Here is a 20306-nt window from a genome sequence, read left to right as displayed (position 1 = left end):
GATTTTGCATTGGCTTATTTATTTCTGTAGTTATCTTTCATAGTGCTGGCAGCACTTCCTTCCAGAATAGTCATTATTCAGTGCCCCAAAAGCTTTTCAGTGGTTATCAAAAGTAAAAGAAATCATTTTAGAATGAGATAAATCATCCAGGCTGCACACAGTGCTTAGGTAAAACACCTTATGGTAGTTTGCCACAAGACAAGACAGGTTGCTTTTGGCCTGTAGATTAAAGTTTCCCACTCTAGGTATTGCTGTCAGTCTTCTTAAATCTCAGTTTCCATAGCCTCTTCCCTTTCCAGAAATACTCTCCATTCCCAGTGAATAACACAAGCATTAAATTCACCTTGGCCTGCCCACAACAAGGTTTCCATCTTTATCATCATGAGCTTAGCTCAACTTGAGCTGAGCAGTGGGACTCCAGATTTGCCAGTGCAGTAGTTAAAGAAATGGACAAGTGTTTATTGGCACTTTTTGTGTAAATCTGGTGACAGCCTAACTTGCATTAAAGAACAGTTGCAGATAAGCAGAGGTAGCCAGTAGTGCTACCCCATTAATAATATCTCAGACTTCTTATCTTGCCTTCCTCTTGTGCTCCTGTAGGTCCTAGGTGCTGGTCACCACAAGGTGATCAGCAGTTACCTGGGAACAGGCAGGAAGAAACAAGACCTATGACCAGAGCCAGGTGAGCATGAGCCAAGTACCTGCACCAAGAGGAGGAGAGAAGCGATGACTGGGGACTCCTGTGCAGGACAGAGGCACCATCTGCCAACTTGGCTTGGTACCTCAGCTTTGTTCCTTGCCAGGTGCTCAGGTTCAGGATTTCATGGAGGGATTACAAAGGCTTGTCTTCTCCTCAGGCTGTCACCTTGTGCTGCTCATCCATGCAGGCATTGGTGATAATGCTGGGGTGACCGTACATATCTGCAGGACTCCAGAATTTTAGTGGTGAGGGAGGAAGGCTGGTGAGGGGGAAGGGCTCAGGGACAGCAGGCAAGTGCTGCAGGTCAACAGCTGGTGTCACAGCATGGTTTGGGGTTCTGTGGCCCAAGGAACCTTTGAAGGAAAAAGTTTGGCAAGCAAGAGGAGAGCCACCTGGCAAGGAGCTAAAAGGGCACCTCTGACACTGCCACACTGCCCTGATCAGGGAGTCTGAGCTGGGAGCATCAGCAGAGCCTCTCCTGCACTCACAACTCCTTTTCTGCCTTTGTTTGGTTTTGTTGTGGGGTTTGTTTTTTTGTTTATTAATAAATCATCTCTCAGCCTTTATTGTTGCACAGCGTTATTTTCTTCCTGATACAGACTTTGCCCTTGCCTCTTCCTTTCGGATCTCTATTTTGTCACCCTCTACAAGTCCCTGGTGCAGCCAGGCGGTCTCTTCTCACAGGCAAACAGTGATAGGACTAGTGGGCATGATCTTAAGCTGCACCAGGGGAAGTTTAGGTTGGACATTAGGAGGAATTTCTTCACAGAAAGGATGATTAGACATAGGAACGGGCTGCCCAGGGAAGTGGTGGAGTCACTGTCCCTGGAGATGTTTCAGGAAAGCCTGGACGTGGCACTCAGTGCCATGGTGTGGTTGTCTTTTCCAGCCTAAGCGATCCCGCGGCTGACGAAGCGCCCTGAGGGGCACCCGCTCGCCCCTTCCCACCAACCCCCAGTTCAGTTCTGTGTCTGACGGCTGAAGGACACGATGAGGGGGAGCTCCCCGCGCACCGCCGGGGAACCTTCCTCCGCTTCCAGTCCAGCCAGGGTCCAGCCCCGGCCGGCATCCGGAGCCAGGCAGGATCCAAACCCGGTCAGGATCGAGCCCGGGCCCCGACCCAGCCCCAGGCTGCAGAGGCCGCGGGCCGGCGGCGAGCGCGGCGCTCCCTCTGGCGGGGACTGGGCCCTAGTGCGCGTCGGCGGCGGCGGGGCGGGCCGGGCTGGGGCGGCCGCTGCGATGAAATTCCCGGGCTCCGTCCTCATCTCCCTCGTCCTCTTCGTGTCCGAGACGGCGGCCGCGCTGTGCCTGAGCGCGGGGTACCGCGACACGGGGGACCGCATGTGGCAGACGCTGACGCTGCTCTTCGCCCTCGTGCCCTGCGCGCTGGTGCAGCTCAGCCTGGTGTTCATCCACCGCGACGTGAGCCGCGACCGCCCGCTGGTGCTGCTGCTGCACCTGCTGCAGCTGGGGCCGCTCGTCAGGTCGGTGAGTCCGCGCCGCCTCCAGCGGGCCGGGGCCGGGGCCGAGCCCGGGGGCGCCCGGAGCCCCCCGGCCTTTGTGCGGTGCGGGCGGGGCCGCTCCCGCCCTGCACCGCCGGCAGCCGCGAGCGCGTCCTGCCGCAGCTGCGGGAGGAGCCGTCCTTTGGGAATGCCTGGGGCACACACCCGCGGGTGACCCCGGGGGAAAGGGGCTCAGCCCTGCCGGGCCGCGGGGAGCCGCGAGAGCCCCTCCGCGTCCCGCTCTGCGCTGGCTCTCCGTCCCTGTGGCTTCTTGCAGATGGTTCTGTCTGTTCGCTGCTGCCTCATCCACAGCGCTTTGCTCTCGGATCACTCCCAAGAGAGAAAGGGAGATTCTTCACTCAGTTGCGAGTTAAAACCAACGATAGTTCCCGTCCCATCCGCGTGTCTTCATCAGTGATGCTCTAGTCTGTCTTTTCCTTCCAAACGTGAGCTTCCTGCCCCAAATTGCTTTGGAGATTTTTTCTATTCCAGTTCAATGTCTCGCTGAAAATACCCATAGGAAAAAAAAAAAACAAGTTACAGCAGTGTGCAACTCCAAGACAAAATGTTTCTGGGGGGCATTAATTTTAAATTTATACTCAAAGCTTTTATTTAAAAAGAAAGGGAATTAAATGCTGTGTGTATGTAGTAGGCTAGGAGAAGTATCACCAACTTTTTGAAATTCCTGAATAGTGTGTAAAAGAAAGATTTGTTCACACTAAGGAAAGGTGAACAGTTTGGATGTTACAAAATATCTTACACTTCAAAAACACTAACTTCTTCTATAACTATGCATGGATTTTTTTTGCTTGCTGTGTTAATATTTTAAAGATGTTTAAGTTGTGGCATAACAGTTCTGACAAAGCTCTGATTTTCTAAAAGCTAAGAACAAAATACGTCCATATTTTTGGAAAATAAGAGAGGAACCAAAGAGAAAGAAACCATCAAAAATTAAGTACATGACTTTTGTTATTCTAAATCAATATATTGAGGTTAGATGAGGAAAGAATCTAGTGTCAATCTATGTGAAGAAGTAGAGAAAGGATTTGAGCAACAAGAAGAAATTGAAGGATTTTCTTTTTAATTATACAAAAGAAACAGAGATTTATATTTTGATCTCAACCACCAAGCATTACTTGACTTTCTGTTTCTTTCTCAACATCAGGTTTTTTGTTTACAGCACAAGTCTTATCTTGTGCAGAACGCAGTTCCTGCTCTCTGGTGAACTCCCAGCTGCAGCCACTGCTGTAAAATAAGTGAGCATATGGAAGCCCTCTCCTCTCCTCTAGTGGTTTGCCAACTCTGCACTTCTTCCTTTCTCAAAGATTTACAAACTGAGCATTTCCAGGAGGTTTGGAGATGTGCTGTGCCATAGTCCCCATGGCATCATTTAGGCATGACAAATTGATGTATGTTGACCTCTGTCTATACCCAGGATAACTGGAATTATAATTATTAATTTAAATACAGTAGTACATTCATGCTACCTGAAAAACTTATTTTCTGCTAAAGGCTGGAAGGACTCTACAAATTAAAAGTTTAATACAAACAAAACTCTCTTTACTTTAGGGAAATGTGTCAGTTTGTAGGATACAGCACAAATGTCTGGGAAGGCAAAGTGATCTGAGACAGTAATGGGTTTTGGGGTTTGGTTTTTTTTTTCCTTCCTTGCCTTCCTGCAACTAAAGATTGCTGTATCTGTCAGAAGAGGAAACTGATTGCTTCCTGTCAGATATAGCTCTGCACTGTAAATGTTGTTGTGTTTTCAGCACACAAAATACCATCCCTTTCCCTGCTTTCTACAGGAGGTTTTCTACCCTGTGTGGATTGGCATACACACAAGGTTTAGGTGACAGCTAGAAGGCAAAGTATATTTTGGTTGTATCATCACTGCACTGTGGCTTTTTGTAAGCTGAAAAGGACCGTTGTCCTTTGAGGCATTTTACTCTATCCTTGTAGGCAAGCCTCTGCTCCTTTGCTCCAGAGAATCCTGCTGCTCTCAGTCATCTGCTTCCCTCGTGTGAAGCCTGGCTCCATCCTCCCTGCTGGGACTCTTGTGCCTCACTGTCACAGCCCAGGGCTGCTTAGGGAGGGCTGGGTCAAATTAGGTCAAATAGGACACAGACAGTAGAGTCTCCCCAGGCTCTGTCTGCTTGTGGCATGGGAATGAAACATTTAAGAACCTTGAGGCTGTGTGTGATGACATACTGCAACAGAGAGCTGGCAGCTTTGGCGGGCTTTAAAAGAAACTTAATAAGTTTTTTACTATCTCTCTTTGATATAGAATAGTCAGGGTTTCTCTGTTCAGACTTAAATACTCAGATATCAGTGCACTGCTTTACCATCAGCCCATATGTGTTGTGTGAGTTTTTCTTCATCATCTTAAAATCTAGATTCTTTTTTCCCCCCTTACATTTTTCCTTAAAAAAAATTCTTTCGATTTGGGGAATGGTTTAGGAATATCTTGGCAGAGAAGGAGAGTATTTAGCCTTGCAAGCCAAATGATTCAGCCTATTTTGAATCATCAGAGTGATGGAAAAAAAGTACTTTCTCTCACAGAACCTTCTTGCATGCCACCACCTTCCCCAAACACCCACACTCCACCTGCTCGGGAGGCACTCGCTGTCCTGCTGCTGCCACTGGAAGGACTAAAATGGTAGCATCCCTCTTCCTGGAGAGGACTTTTGGTGTACTCTTAATGTACCCTTTTTTAATTTCTTCTCCCACTCCCTAGGAGTTTCTCTATAAATTCAGAACAATTTGTAGAGCAAAATCCTATCCCCCTTAGTGGCCTGGCTATGATCCTTAGGATGCAGGCGTGCCAGAGGCTCTGCAGAGACTTGGCTGGAGCAAAGTAACTGCAGGTTTCTGGGCATCATGGGGATTCCTGCAGCATTTCAGGTCAATACCACTCCTTATGAATGCAATAATTTGTCTGGATGCTTAGAAGATGTATTCAGGTAGGTTTGGTTTTGGGGTTTTGAGGGTTTTTTTGTAAAAGGAGATTATTTTATCACACTAAGTAAATTAACACAGAAAAAAATTACTTAAAAGAGTAGCCGGTGTCGATGAGAGGATTATTACTTTTGTCTTTTCTCTAGGGAAGGTCATGATGAACTTTGGCTCAGGCTGCTCTTGTGCTAGGGTCTGTCTCTTCGTTCCCTTCATTTGGGTGGCACTTGTAGCACCAAGGTCACCTTGAGATTTTAAGCGCTGCTACAATTCCAGTACATATTTACTGCATGTAGTTTTGCTGGTGTACTGCTCTACACTTAAGGATTTCTTCTAAGTGTAAATAATCCCTCAGAGAATCAGAGAATTATTTAGGTTGGGAAAGACCTCTAAGACCACTGAGTTCAACTCACCTAGCACCGCTTTGTTCACCACTAAACCATGTCAATAAACACCATATGCCTTTTGAACATTTCTAGGCATGGTGATTACACCACTTCCCTGGGCAGTGCCTGACTGCCATTTCAGTGAAAAAATCTTTACTAATATCCAGCTGAACCTCCCCTGGACCAACTTAACCCAGTTGTTCTTGCCCTGTCTCTTGTTACCTTAGGAGAAGAGACTGATTCCCACCTCACTACAATGTCTTGAGGAGTTGCAGAGAGCAGTAATGTTCCCACTGAGCCTCCTTTTGTCCTTACCCTTCATGATAGGCACCAGAGAACCCCCTGTTAACTTGCTTGCCCTTTTCAATTCTTCAAGTAATAACAAGGTCAAGAGCTGAAGAGCAGATTTCCAACAAACTGACTTGGCCAGTCAGGGCTTACAGTCACACACTGGGGATGTTGGTGGTGCTGGGACCATGAGTCTGCTGGATGCAGGGACTCCCACCACCTGATTTACTGAGGACTGTACTGAAGAGGCATCATCAAAACCAACTGGTGCGAACCTGGCAGTGCTTCCTTCTCGTACCAACTTCATGGAGAGGGAAGTTTGAGTGACTTTGTAACTCTGTTCCCCGGTGCTCTGTTAGTACAGTGAGCCCAGCCTGTTCTGTATGAGGAGATGCAATCATGGGAGGGCTGGGTCAGCAGAAGGATAAACTCTTGCCAAAAAAATCTCAAATAAATATAACAGGCCTCCTATATAGAACACTAATGACTGTTTTCCTCAGGTTATAATAGGACAAGGATATAAACAATAGACTTTTTTTTTAATGGGATCAGGCTTTGTTTCTCAAGGCATAAGGAGAAATAATTACATGTCTCTGTGTACCATGTAGACAACAGCACAGCAGATGCAGGAGGAAGCTTGCATCAAACTTCCAGAGGAGCTGCTGTTATGGCCAAAGTTTGATTCTGTGAGCTGCAGGAAGTAAAAAAAAAGAAAAAAAAAACCAAAATCCCCATTTTTTTACAATCATTCATGTTTTGGGCATCTAATTCTGCAGTTTGAAATCTAATAAGCTCTAATGGTGCAGCTACTGTTTCAGTGACATTGTGCAGAAACCTTGTCTCTTGTGGGTAGTTTCTCTTTGCTAGTGACCTGCTTAATAGTTCAAAATAGAACAGGTCTCAAAACTTCCCTTCCTTGTAGGACTTCATTGGCAGACCTCACTGTAGGAGATTCTCCTAGCTTTAAACTTAACAGCCTCCCTCTTTTCCAGATGGAAAGAATATGTTTAGACTCTCTTCAGGCTATTTTATTTCCTTTATTCTTGAGCAGATGCATTAGCTGTCCATGGTGAGATGAACAGAAAATCAGTGCAGGTAAAAGGTAGAATAATGAGTGAGGAGCAGATCTTTGCCTGATGCAGATAAGTGAACCTGCAGGACTGATAAGTATTTTGCATACTTCTCTAAAGAGAGGGAATTAGTAAAAAATACTATCAGCAGATATTACTATCAGAGATATCTGCTTATACATTTACAGAGGGTGTGTGTGGATACATCTCAAATAGACATTTGTTCTTGGAGTGCTGGTTGGGTGTGGAAAGTTCCTGTTTTCATTGCCTTCTCCCTCTTCACACCACCATTATTTTGCCTGTGTTCCAATCCCACGCATACATGATTAAAAGAAGGAATGAGGTGCTCACTCTCAGCAAGCATATAAGGGTAGGATTATTCCTCCTACTTACTGTGTAGAAGACAAATGTATTGTGGCTGAATCACTCTTTGTGGGCACCATCAGGATCCCTGAAAAAGTGTGGCTCTTATTTCTGCCAAGATATGGCAGCAGGGAAGAAAGCAGTACCATCCTTTTCTTACCTCTTAACTTTCACTGTAGAAAGTAGATCTGACTTTCTTTCCTCAGAGCAATTTTAGTTCCTTCAGATCCTGTGCTTAGGTTGTCAGTGCCTTACATGCAGAGGAAACAGCTAGCTGCTTGCCTTGCTCTTGACACCATGTGAAGGGCTCTTGAAGTGGCCCTAAACATCATTGCAGGAAATGGAAATAGATTGTGCAGAAGTTGGGATCTCTCACTCCTGTCCCTCTGGAGCAGAGCAGCAATGAGGGCTTCTGTGGAATTCACCATGCTGCAGGAGCTTGTAACTGTGGGGGAAAGCTGCCATAAAGCAATCCCCTTCTTGCATTGTCTCTTAGTTGTATTTCATGCCAAAAAAGAGCAAGCCAGGTCGTTCATTTAAAGACAAGATGCCCAGCCCCTCAGCATGTACTTCATAGGCAAAGTCACAGTCTGACACAGCAACATCATCTGCATTGATTCTTCATCACAGTTCTGGATCCTTCTCACCTGCATGGTGCCTGTGCCCCTCCCACACTCTATTCCTTAAGCTTTGAGATTGGTGCTTGTTCTTTCTAGTGTGTCAGCTGCCAGTCTGTTCCTGCAGGAAGCAGTTGCTTGGGCTGTGGCACCAGCTGGAATCCTGAGTGCATTTGTTATTGGCCCCAGAAGGCTTGACTTCCAGACACACTCTTGCATGGGACTGGCAGGGCTTGGGAGAAAATGGGCACCATTATCAATGTAATCTGAATGCTTGCATATAGCATTTTTTATTACTCTGTTGTAGTGGTAAAAGCCCCATTTACCTCTAAGATTTGCTCATCAGACCATTTCATGTTATGTTTGCTTTTCTGTATGGACAAAGAATCCCCATCACAAACAATATACTGCTGCTTAATACCCAGCTAATAAATAAAAATCAAATGCTTTCTCCAAAACTCAGTGTTTGATTGATTATAATGTTTGCTATTGTCACTAGTCTCATAAATCTGATCTCCTTAATGGGATCATTACATATTTTTTAGATGGGTCACTAGACTATATCTGCTTCTATAGACATATGGCAAGAGTTCAGAGCCTGATGCTGAGATCCAGTTTTCCACAATATACTCAGACTTGCCCTCAACTCAGGGTGAATGCATGGCTGTGAATAATAAATGAGACAAAAATGGTCTGGGATCTTTCTTTTTGAAATAAAATTGATTTGTTGGTTTCAGAATCTATGCTGGCTTCATAAAGCCACAGTGCTTTATTAATTTTTCACACTTTATTTTTGGCTGTATGGATTCTTTCATGTGGAACAAGATTGACAGGGAGTGAAAAGATTAACGAGGGGAAGACAGAAAGTCACCTCTGTGAATGGAGCATCCAGAGCAGCAGGAATGTTGAATAGCTTTAGTCATAATGATAGCTGAAGTCTAGTGAATCAGGAATAGTACTACACAATCCCAAAACTACTCTTCATCTAGAGTGTTTGCAACTTGCTAGTGGTCCAATTAGAGCAAAAAATGAAGTAAAGTTTATTAAAATAAACAGAAGTAATTTTTTTTCTTCTCCCTTCCCCCTCATCTTGTGATTTCACCTGTTCCTTGCTTGTTATTACTTCCTAGACAAGGGTTGTTTTGGGGCCTGCTTGATGGCCAAGCCTGCCCTTGACACCTTCATACCCAAGTAGTTCTCTTAGAAGAGAACTACTCTTCATGAGTAAACTTTATGAAAACTATGAACTAGTTTTCATAAAGTTTTAGCTAGTTAAAAAACAATCATTGGAAGGAAGTGGCAGAAGCTGTGCTTTCCTTGCAGATATCTCTCTGGGGCTGTTACCTTCTTTTATACTCCAGGAGCTAGATTGTCCTTGTTGCTGCAGCATTTTCTGGAGGCAACCTTTTCTGTTCTCTCCCAAATGTATGGATTTGTCTCTGTGTGTGGGTGAAGGCAGCAAATAGTGTAACAATATGTAATTTATGAGTAGAAGTGTATGTGCTGGCACCAGTTTGTTCCTTGGAAGTTAGCTGGCAGTAAGTTAGACCTGTATAAACAAGAGTTTGGCTCCCACTGTGTTTAAAGTATGAAGAGCTGCAGCAACTGGAAACACTGCATCTTCTTAGTTAGAATCTTTTTTGCCAGATTATGTTTAATATTTCTTTAACAGTACAATAAACGGAAGCCCACTTAAGAACTAAAGCTCCTATTCTTGTGCCTTTTTTTAAAAAAAAAGTTGACTTCAAGGATTGTGAGGCTCCAAACTGCTCCTTTTCCCTGCTCTGGCATGTTATTGGTGTTTTGAACCATTGCTTGGCAAAGTTTTGAGGTGTGTGCACCTGCTTGTACCCTGAGCTTCTCTCTTCAGATGTTTTAAGGCAAAGGTATGAAAAATGGGTTTATTGTCATGTCCCATTAGCATGTCACAGATGTATCAATAACAAGAAAAACACATGAGAATCTGAAGAAACACACTTCCAATTTGGGTCCTGGATTTGGCATCCTTGTAGTGGATGAGCAGCTTTAAGGACTTTAATGGGACACTGGAGAGAAGGGCAGCTCATAGAAAATAATTAAACCTCCTCCCAAGTCTGAATACCACAAGCAGCCCAAGGGGCACTGCCAGGTTCCTGCCCTCTAGTAACATGTAGTTCATGTTTTAAAGAATAAAATCTGTCATATTCCAAGTTTACCAGGAGGAGAAAACCTACAGGCTTTGCTTTATGAATGGCTTAGGACTTACTACTGCTTAGAATACCAGGAAGTGGGGAGACCTTTCATTCTTTCACTTTTCCCTGTTACTCTATCTACTTGTTTGCTTGTAGGTGTGTGGAAGCCTTTTATATTTACTTCCGTGCTGGCAGAGTTGAAGATCCCTATGTCAGCATCACAAAGAAGAGGCAGATGCCCAAGGATGGGTATTCAGAAGAAATAGAGAAGGAAGTGGGACAGGCTGAAGGCAAGCTGTGCACACACAGGTCTGCGTTCAGCAGGGCCTCTGTGATCCAGGCGTTCCTCGGCTCAGCGCCCCAGCTCACGCTCCAGCTCTACATCTGTGTCCTGCAGCAGGAGGTCACGGCTGCCAGAAGTAGGTGGAGCTGTTGCTATGGCCTTTTTGGTGTTTGGGTGGGAGGGCAGTCAGTTATAGCTGCCCTGCACAAGAACCAAGCATTCTGCAATGGGTTTCATCTCCCTGATAGCTTTTGATGGTGATGTTGCTTTCAAGTTTATATTGTCATGTTTTAGACTGTGGCACCTTCTGTATCACACTTGGGTTGCTGTAAAAACACTGATTTGATAAAGTGACTATTATGGTATGAGAGGGAGGCAACTGGAGGGATCGAGCTGTCTACATGAAGAATTTTTAAAATTACCTCTATTCCATTTTGTTTTTTGAGCAAAACTTTCTGGAAAATTCCTTGAGGTACACTGCAGAGCATGTTTTGTCATGCTGCCTCAGGGAAGACGTACTTTCAGGAATGCAGTTTTAAATATGAACTGAGAACATTAAGTATCTTTACTTGTGCCAGACTCTGATTCTGGAATCAAAAGGCAGGAATCAGTAAGCTGCTATGCAACTGTGGTCATCTCATCTCTGGACCCAAGCTGTTAAGCCTTCACCAAGCACAACATGGACTTACCAGGACACATCTCTCTTACTGTGGAGCTCTGCATCTTGCTTCCATTCCTTGATTTTCTGGCTCACTGCTAAATGGAGAACCATCTCCAGCTGGTCATAGGACACACAGTTTCTCAGTGTAAGAAAGGACTTTGGCACCTGCATTTCCACTGAAACACTAAATAGCTCTTGTTTTATCTCTCAGGCCGTGAGAGAGGATCTTTACCAGCTTCACAGCTAGGAAGACTGAGGCTAAGGTGACAAGTTAATAATTGAAATAAAGACAATAATAATAATAATAATAATAATTAGTAATGAAGGGGATAGAGAGGGGCGAAGGGAGAGAAAGGAAGAAGAATAAAGCCCAGGAAAGACAAGTGATGCACAAACCATCCCCCAGCACCAATCGGCTCCTCCCAGACAACTCTTCCCCAGTTCATACACTGAGCATGATACCAATGGTATGGAATATCCCTCTGGATAGTTTGGATCATCTGTTCTGGCTGTGCTGCCTCACAGCTTCTTGTGTACTTCTTCACTGTCAGAGCATGGGAAACTGAAAAGTCCTTGACTTAAAGCACTGCTGAGCAAAAACTAAAACAGTGTGTTATCAACATTATTCTCATACTGAATCCAAACTCAGCACTGTATCAGCTACTAGAAAAAAAAATTAACTCTACTCCAGCCAAAACCAGAATATCATAGCAGTAGATTCTTGGAAGACATTACTCCTTCCAGTCCCTGAGTTAGACATTACTCCTTCATAATTACTCTTCATAACTAAGGTAGATCTTTCAAATAATCGTGGCATTTGTGATATGGGATGGGGACAACATGATTGAATCCTTTGCTGAATGGTGCAAATAGCAAAATCTCCAGTCACTTTGCTGTAGATGGCATTTACTTGAGAAAGATCACCTTTTTATTGTCTTTATTACTGGTTATGATTTCCAAAGAGAAGTCCTGTGTTCTAGATGATGACAGAATTGCATATTTAATAATAATTTTGTAATGCTCTATTGCTTCTATCTTATCTCTGCTGAGATAAGTTGTAATCACAAACTGATAAGTGATATTCCTTGGGTGAAATGACCAGAGATAAGCTGGCTCACCAGAGAGTTTGGTGAACCCACTTGCCAATGCAGCAGTTATTTCATGCTTCCCAGGAGCATCTCCATGCAGATGTAATTCTAAAATACAGAAATGCAAAGAAAAAAAAATGTTAGGAATGGGGGGGTCAATGTCTGTTAGAGCTCATTCATCAGCAAAACAAGAGTCCTAACCATATTCTTGTTTTGTGTATCTTAGCTGCTGATATACTGAAACCTTCTGCAGTCTCTTTATCCAGCCAGTCCAGTTCTTACTCAAATATCTGCAGCTTCCCTGTTCTTTGACACTGGTCTGCCAAATTTCAGGCTCTCTTCCATTTGCATCTGTTATAATCATCACTGTCTTATATTTTGATTTCCATGTGTTTTGTCTCCTCATCAGTCTGTTATTTTTCTGGATTCCTACATACCCTGTCATTCTGTGTAAATTCTGCTTGTTCAGGGGTAATGAAGTTGGTATCACCTGAGAACCTGAAGCTGTTTACCATCATGCTGGGGGCATGGCTTGTCCCTTTCAAATCTGTTGGAAACTCCTTATTGCTTCCAGTGTTGGTTTGAACAATTCTGAAAAGAGCATGCATCCTTGCCTAGCCCTTTGTCAGCCAGAGCCATGCTGCAAATTTCTTGTGTATTTCATGGTATTCATTAATTTCTCTGGATGTTTTCTTCTGGATTATTGGGATCTTGCCAGTGACTGGCATTCTTCAAAACTGTCATTTCAAAGTCTGCCAAGAATGTAAAATCAAGAGAACCAGAAAGCTGCAAAAGCAGGACCAACTCTTGAAGTTAGTGATGAGCAACATAAAACTTTGGTGACTGTTTATCATGAAAAGTGTAAAAATATTGGATGTAATACAACATTGGAAACACACATGTATTAGACTAATCTGAGTCCTAGTTCTATTTTGCATACATATAACTATAGTATCTATAATAGATTGCATTGGTACTTGTGAGGTAGCTCATCTAAAGCAGAATTAGCTGTCTTAGCAGTTTCTGAAGTGGGAAGGACCAGGTTGTGGAAGGATTTCAGATATTATAGCAAAACACAACAAAGTAAATTAGTGCCTCCCCAGATGACTTTGTGAGTGTCCACCTCTGATTTGTAAGAAAAAGACAGCCTTTTGGGAAGAGGAAGGAAGAAGAGAAATGCCACCTTTATAAGGACTGTTAGAGCATTTGGAAATGTTCCAGGGGAAGATATTTTGCCTTTTAAATTTACATTTCTTTGTCTGCTCAGGATGAGTAAAAGCAAGTGTCACCATCTGGTATTTCCCTTTGTGGTTGCTTCAAACCATCTTTCTCACAGAGTTAAAAATTAAGTTTGAACTGAAGGTTTGGTGACAATGATGAGCTTTTAGGAAAGGAGTAGAGTCAGCATGACTTATTTTCTATCAATGGAGAAATGCCTCTTTTGAAGGCTTGAGTTTATAAGATAGGTTTGAGATTAAAATGGATTCCCTAAAGTGAAAACGGGGAATAAGGTCAATGTTTCAGCTTGCCAAAGCAGAAGGCAAGCAGAGTTCCAGCACAGAAGCACTCAGTCCCCAGTGGGTACATCTTTATGTTCCTTTAACTCTGAGAACATTCTTTTGCTTCATTAACTGCTGGAATTTATGTTCTTTCGCAGCTCAAAACTACAGGAAAGATTTTGTAAAAAGCTGTAAGACATCAAGCAATATTCTTGACTGAACTCACCCGCTCTTTTGCTTTCAGATGATGTTTTTCCAAGACATAACAATTAAAAATGCTCAGCTCTATGTGTCTTTTACATATAGGTTTACTGTCACATGGTTATTTTAAGTCTTTATCAGAGACATTATTCAGTGCTGTAAGAAAGATGTAAAAACTACTGACTACCTACTAACAATTTCAACATAAACATTTTCAGAGAATATATGCACCACCAATCTGGCATGTACAAAATTACCATATAAAATGATAAATGCTTTTCACCTTACTGAGTGCCTTGAAAAATTAGATATAAAGACTTAACTATTTTCCAAAGTAATTCAGAGGTGTTTGTGGGTCATAATGGAAAAGAGATTAGCTGAAATGAAAGAGAAAATTCTCTTAGAAAGTTATTAGAGGTCTTAAAATACACTTGTTTTTTCCAAAGGATTGCTTAGAAATTAATGACTTATAATTAGAAAAAAAAGCCCAAACCCTGACAATTTTGGCCATATAGTTATAGCAGAACAGGGAATCCAGTTTATTTGTAGGATACAAATTTTTATTTGTAGGATATTGGCACACAAACTAATTGAAGGCTGCAGAAAAGACTGGTTGCTAAGCATTGCAAATGTAATTGACATAACTAAAAATTCAGAACTCTGATTATTTTATCTGATGCAATATCAGCTATTCAGCATGTTGATAAAAATTGTGAATAATTTTTTTTATAATTGTGTATGCAAATACTAAAAAACCTGTGGGCAGGTAGCACTTTGTTTATTCTCTGTGTCCAGTATTCATGTACATTTGTACCTACTTAATATGGCAAGACAGGACACCCTCTTGCAGTACCAGGTAACATCTGGTCTCTGCCTTCACTTTCTACAGAATTTAAATGTGAAACCTTCCTTTCAGGGATTCTGGGTAAGTGGGAGGTACTGAAAATTGATCTGAATTTAAAGACATTTTTAATAGGAGTGTTTTTTTGAATGCATGATACAGATGGGTGTATAAAGAAAATTGATGTATAGGAAAACACAGTACAGGCAGGTGAGTAAATCTCTCTCTACACAGTCAGAGACAATACGGACTGTGCTGGGTTTAAATTCCTTCAGATTTCAATTTTGAGCTGTATCACATACCTTTTTTGTTGCTTCAATGCAGAACTTCACAAGAACTTCACCAAGTTATCTGCATGTCCAAGTTACTTCACAGTTTCAGCTTCTATTTTGCAGTTTTTCATTTGTATGGAAAGGGAGTAGCACCCCTGTGCCTTGAGGAGTGCTGTAGGATATGGGAGCAAGTTGGATACTGTAATGTCTGAGCTGTGAAATTACCAAGGACAGCCGGTGGGCAGGGGGAGGAGGGACAGACACTTACAACTGCTAAGTGCCTTCTTTTTCTTACCAGCTTCCTGAATAAGTATCAAACGGTGACCAAAAAAGGAGGTAGGATTAGTGTCATGTGCTAGGTTTGGCTGGGGTAGAGTTCATTTCCTTCACACAAGCATGGACTGGGAATGGCTCCCGTGGCATTACACCCTGCTGGGAATCCCCAGGAGTGCAGTGACAATGACCGCACCTGCACTCCCTAATGCAGTGTCTGCTGCTGAGCTGAAGGTCCTGATTTGTCTTTTCTCTTTGTAGGTATTTTTATGGTGCTTTCTCTCCTGTCGATCGTTTACGGCGCCTTACGTTGCAACATCCTGGCCATTAAGATAAAGTATGATGATTACAATATCCGTGTGAAGCCTGCTGCCTACCTCTGCATATTCATGTGGAGGAGCTTTGAGATCGCCACACGGGTCACGGTCTTGGTGCTTTTCGGTTCAGTCCTTCGAATCTGGGTTTTCGTCGTCGTGCTGCTGAATTTCTTAGGTTTCTTCCTCTACCCATGGATTCTCTTCTGGCTTAGCAAGTCGCCATTTCCTGAGAACATAGAGAAGGAATTGAGCAGAGTGGGCACTACCATCGTCCTGTGCCTTCTCACGTTCCTGTACGCTGGCATTAACATGTTCTGCTGGTCGGCAGCGCAGGTGGAGCTCAGTGACCCTGACTTGATCAGCAAATCCCAGAACTGGTACCGCATGACCGTGTACTACATCGTGCGGCTGATGGAGAATGCCTTCCTCCTGCTGATGTGGTACATTTACAGAACAGACTTCTACATCTATGTCTGTGCCCCGATGTTGTTCCTGCAGCTCCTGATAGGTTACTGCATGGGCATCTTCTTCATGTTGGTGTTCTACCAGTTCTGTCACCCGTGCAAAAAACTTTTCTCCTCCAGCATTACTGAAGCTTTGCTGTCCTGTTTCAAGATCCTCTATTTTATTTGCCAGCATCACAAATCCACTCTACTGACAAGCAAGGTGGCGATGAAGTCTCCTGAAAATACTGATGAAGCACGGGGCAGTAGCAAGACAATAGATTCTCAAAACAGGGGTATTCATCAAAGTGTTTCTTCCAATGCCTAGTCCAACTGAAAGCAAGTAGGTGCCTTTGGAAGGTGGCAGATCACCTGCTGGGAACATTGTGTACCTTAGACATTGTGTCTTGTGGGCAGGATTTCTTTCTTGCAGATGTAGCACTGCATGATGACTGACATGCCTGTATGAGTATTTGTGTTTGTGTACGGAGAGCAATTGTTGTTTGTAGATTTCTATTTCAGAGCATTTTTGCACATAGGTTTATTGTCACATGCTTATTTTATGTCATTATCAGAGACATCATTCAGAAACTGTTCTGATGCTCACCTTACTCAGGAACTCTGAGGATGGAAGGCAATGAATTTTATTTCAGACAGGATGTCCCATGGCATGCCACCCTAGCACAGAAGCAGAGCTTAGACCTGGACTGTGTATAGATTGTAGCTGTAGTCTGCTTTGATGAAATTGCAGACTATTTTACACTCTAATCAGTGTAATAAGATAATACTTCTCTCAGTGGTAGAAGAATTGGACTTGCAGAATGCACTGTAGTCTGGGCTGCCATGAAACAGCCAATTAGCCAGCACCGACACAGAAATGTGACTGTTACTGCGGATGGACAGAGGGGTTATTGGCTTTGCACTGTTTCACCCTTCATGTTTACTGCTTGTTAGCAAGGGAATTAAATTTAACACATTAATTGTGATGTTCTGGAATAACTCATTTTTCTTTCATTATCATTTCTTTAATACTTTGTGATGTTCTGGTGTCAGGTGGCATTCACTTCATATAAATATCTAGAGGCTGGGCAGACAGTGTGTACCAGTCATGTAGGTGCTCTCCAGTGCGCATCTCCGGGGAGTGACTCACCCCATCTCAAAATGTAGGTGATATGAATCACTCTCTGGAGACCTGTTACTCAGTGTTGACCAGATGCCTTCACAATTAGTTCTGACTATCCATCTGACTTTTAGATGGCTGAAGTTAGAGAGATGAGTACTACCCTGATCATCAGGGGTTTGGTAGTGCACCATGTAGGCAGCTTATTGACTTTTTGTACTGGGATAGAAGACACTGATTCCTTCTTTTTGAGCTGTGATTTGTTATGATTAGTTTAATATCATTAATTCAAAACCCGCTGACTTCTTTACCTCAGAAGTATCACAAACCTGATACTGAAGTCTGAAAGAGAAAATGGAAGTCATTGACTTTTTGTTCTGAGCAATACATCACCACAAATAAAAATGTTCCTGTATTTTGCAAGTTTCTGAGAAAGCTTTAGCAGATGAACACACAAGAATTTAGTGAAAATTCACAGACCCATTTGTATTTTCACAAATTAAGTGAAAGCTTTTGCACTTTGTTTGCTTAGCACCTTCCTAACATTTCTTTTGAGTGTTACACATAATGGCTGCTCATGGAAGCAAGTGATTGATGACCAAAGCATCTCCCAGTGCTTGAAGCTTAGCCTCCATTCTGTCATCATACAGGATGGGAAGCTCTTAATAGGGATGACATCATCATAATTGTTTTAGAAGTGTCTCATACTCAGGTCTGGCATCATTTATAATGAAATATGTCACCTGCAGTGCTGCAAAGACATAACCTGCTTTTATTTTTTCTTTACTACAGTGTAAATGAATGTCTTCATATTTCAGTTTTATTATGGAGTTACATTTTCATTTTGCTTAATATGTGTCTATGTATGATATGTGTATGTAGATGTCATTAAATTATTGGTGGGTGGTAATGGGATTTTTGGCCTGATTTTGCCATTGGAATGTACCTCATATCTGGGGAAGACACTAAACACCTCCATTCTAATTTCTCTGAGGAGAGGAGAATAGAATAGTGAAGTGACTCCTTGAAGACGCGGCTGTGTTTCTCTGTACCTTTGTATGTAAAAGTACAGGATAGGATTTCTCTGTGCTTTTCTAGTTGTAAAAGACTACTGCCTTTTGTTTTTCAGTAGTGAGTTAAAGGAGCAAGGGAGAACGTAACCTTTTCTTCCAACCCTGTGGAGTTCAGCCCACAGGCCCAAATTTTCTGATGTTCTTAGCCAAAACTGAGTATCTGTCTTTATAGCTGGACACTCATCAATAATCAGGGAATTACAGTGGCTGCCTATCTACAGACGTACCCAGGTCAGAAATGTTAGTATTTGGGGGAAAACTTAAAAAGTAACTTCATATATAGAAGTAGTTCATATCTAGAGAGAGAACTTAAAGCAGTAAGTTGGACACTGTAAGTGGTGGTGCAGTTGTGATTGTGCCATTTGGAAACGGTGAAAGCTTCACAAACCTCAGCCAGGTTGGTGCTACAGCGAAACGCTGGTGCTGCAGTGAAGGCAAAAGTAGGATAGTTACAGAGCCAGGAGCCCAGGATGAATGCACAGTGAGTACCATTAAACCTCACAGACTACTGTATATGCATATTTAGAGTGTGTGTCATATTACATCTTATTTTTATACCAGTCTCCTGAAGTGCATGCATAGGGAGCTGAATATTTAAATCACTGTTATGAGAGGAAAAAAACCTGCTAGTTTATATGGGTTCTGTTACTGTCCTGTGGTTTTGCCTTAGTTGTGCAGAAGAACCAAATACAGTTCAAACACTCGACCAGCACGAGGGGCTGTTGCCTGTGCAGTGCCTGGTGTCACCAAGGCATGGGGTGGTTTATCCACCTGTGCTGCCACTGCTGGTGGAAAGGTGCAGGAGGGAGTTGTAGACACAACAATACTGTAGACCAGGGTTTGAAGGGAGCAGCTGATTTTTGTGCAGTGTGCTGTAAAGCTGGGAGAGGCATTTTTTTCTCCAGATAATGACAGTCTGGAGGGTGGTGTTTTCAGTGCACCCAGTGGCTGCATGGAGAGGACAGTATGAGTACAGAGTCTGTCTGTGTGTGGATGAGTGATCTCTTGCTGCAAGTTCGCTGTGCTTTTACTCTCCTCTGTGAATGTTAGAGGGGCCGGTAGGTTCCATAGAAGGGTTTAGGGCTACTGCTGAAAACTCTACTCTTTTGAGTAGTCCTGAGTCACACAAAGGATGGCTCAGCAAGGGTTATTTGTGTGTATAAGAGTATACAAGATCTGACACATGGGTTTTCTTTTATACTTGTAAAACAGCACCAATTAAAATGTTGAAACTATCCCTCAAGTTGTGTTGGTGTCAGTTCTTAGTGTGCTATTTTCAAGAAATCTGAAGTAAAGGTAACAGAGCACATTGTCATCTGTCACCACACAGCAACAGAAATGCTGCAAACAGAAGATCTGACAAAAGAATTAATTTGTGATTGATTTAGGAGCTCTTTACCCCCACACTTCCATTGCTGTTTAGAAGAACATTTTGTAAGAGGGGGGCAGTTTAAGAGGCCAGTGTTGTATGGAACAAGATAGGTAGAGCTTATTCATTGTCAGTGTGAGAATATTTACTGGTTTACATTGAGAACTGGAAGGTAATTGTTACCTTATAAAGAATATTTTAACTTCTTCTCTGCACACTTGTTTAACATTCATCTGGATTTACCATAACCCTGGGAGTATCTAGCAAAATCAGTGCTGAGGACTTTTGTGGAGGGACAGAAATACACAAAAACTTTGCAACACATGTAAGTGTTTCTAAATTTAAATAGATGAAATAGACACATTCTTTTTTAATATGGGTGTAATTAGATACATTGTAACAAGTTGTAATGTGTGTACATCGCTTACATGAGCATTGAGAAAAGATTTTAGAAATGGTGGTTATTGACACTACTGTGTGCTATTAAGAGCTGCACTCCCTAAGACATAGAATTGGTGGATACTTGGGACTGTTAAACTGTAATTTGAATTTTATTTTTTTTTTCATTTACAAGTAGTTCCTTTATTTTTTCCCATAGTAGCTGATAATATCTAGCCTAAAACAATGAACCTTTTTCTATCACTTTTTACCTATTTGAAGGTCTTATGTAGCAAAGAGAACAGGGCTTTGAACTCAGATGTTTGCAAGCCAAACACTATAATAATCTTGTATTTTAAAATGAAGTTGTGGTGAGCACCTCAACTCAATTGGGAATCATCACAGAAACATGAACATACAGTAATATGGCAGAGATGGT

At 42.6% G+C, this 20306-nt stretch overlaps 1 protein-coding gene across 1 annotated transcript; it reads left to right on the top strand.

Moving 5' to 3' along the window:
• The first annotated feature begins 53 nt into the window (after nt 1-53).
• Nucleotides 54-19355, top strand: XK (X-linked Kx blood group antigen, Kell and VPS13A binding protein). The gene is made up of 3 exons (XM_053935157.1): nt 54-2184; nt 10206-10468; nt 15429-19355. The coding sequence occupies exons 1-3, from the start codon at nt 1691-1693 to the stop codon at nt 16253-16255; spliced, it is 1584 nt and encodes a 527-aa protein (XP_053791132.1). The 5' UTR covers nt 54-1690; the 3' UTR covers nt 16256-19355.
• Nucleotides 19356-20306: the final 951 nt, after the last annotated feature.

The sequence above is a fragment of the Vidua chalybeata genome, chromosome 2 (genome assembly GCF_026979565.1).
Source record: "Vidua chalybeata isolate OUT-0048 chromosome 2, bVidCha1 merged haplotype, whole genome shotgun sequence".
Lineage (NCBI taxonomy): Eukaryota > Metazoa > Chordata > Aves > Passeriformes > Viduidae > Vidua > Vidua chalybeata.
This window is presented reverse-complemented; position numbering and strand designations above follow the sequence as displayed.

Excerpts from the sequence above, each read along its gene's own strand:
- XK (XM_053935157.1), top strand. The coding sequence starts at position 1,691 with ATGAGGGGGAGCTCCCCGCGCACCGCCGGGGAACCTTCCTCCGCTTCC. Across the intron at positions 2,185-10,205 it reads CAGCTGGGGCCGCTCGTCAG|GTGTGTGGAAGCCTTTTATA; the intron begins GTCGGTGAGTCC and ends GTTTGCTTGTAG. Across the intron at positions 10,469-15,428 it reads GGAGGTCACGGCTGCCAGAA|GTATTTTTATGGTGCTTTCT; the intron begins GTAGGTGGAGCT and ends TTCTCTTTGTAG.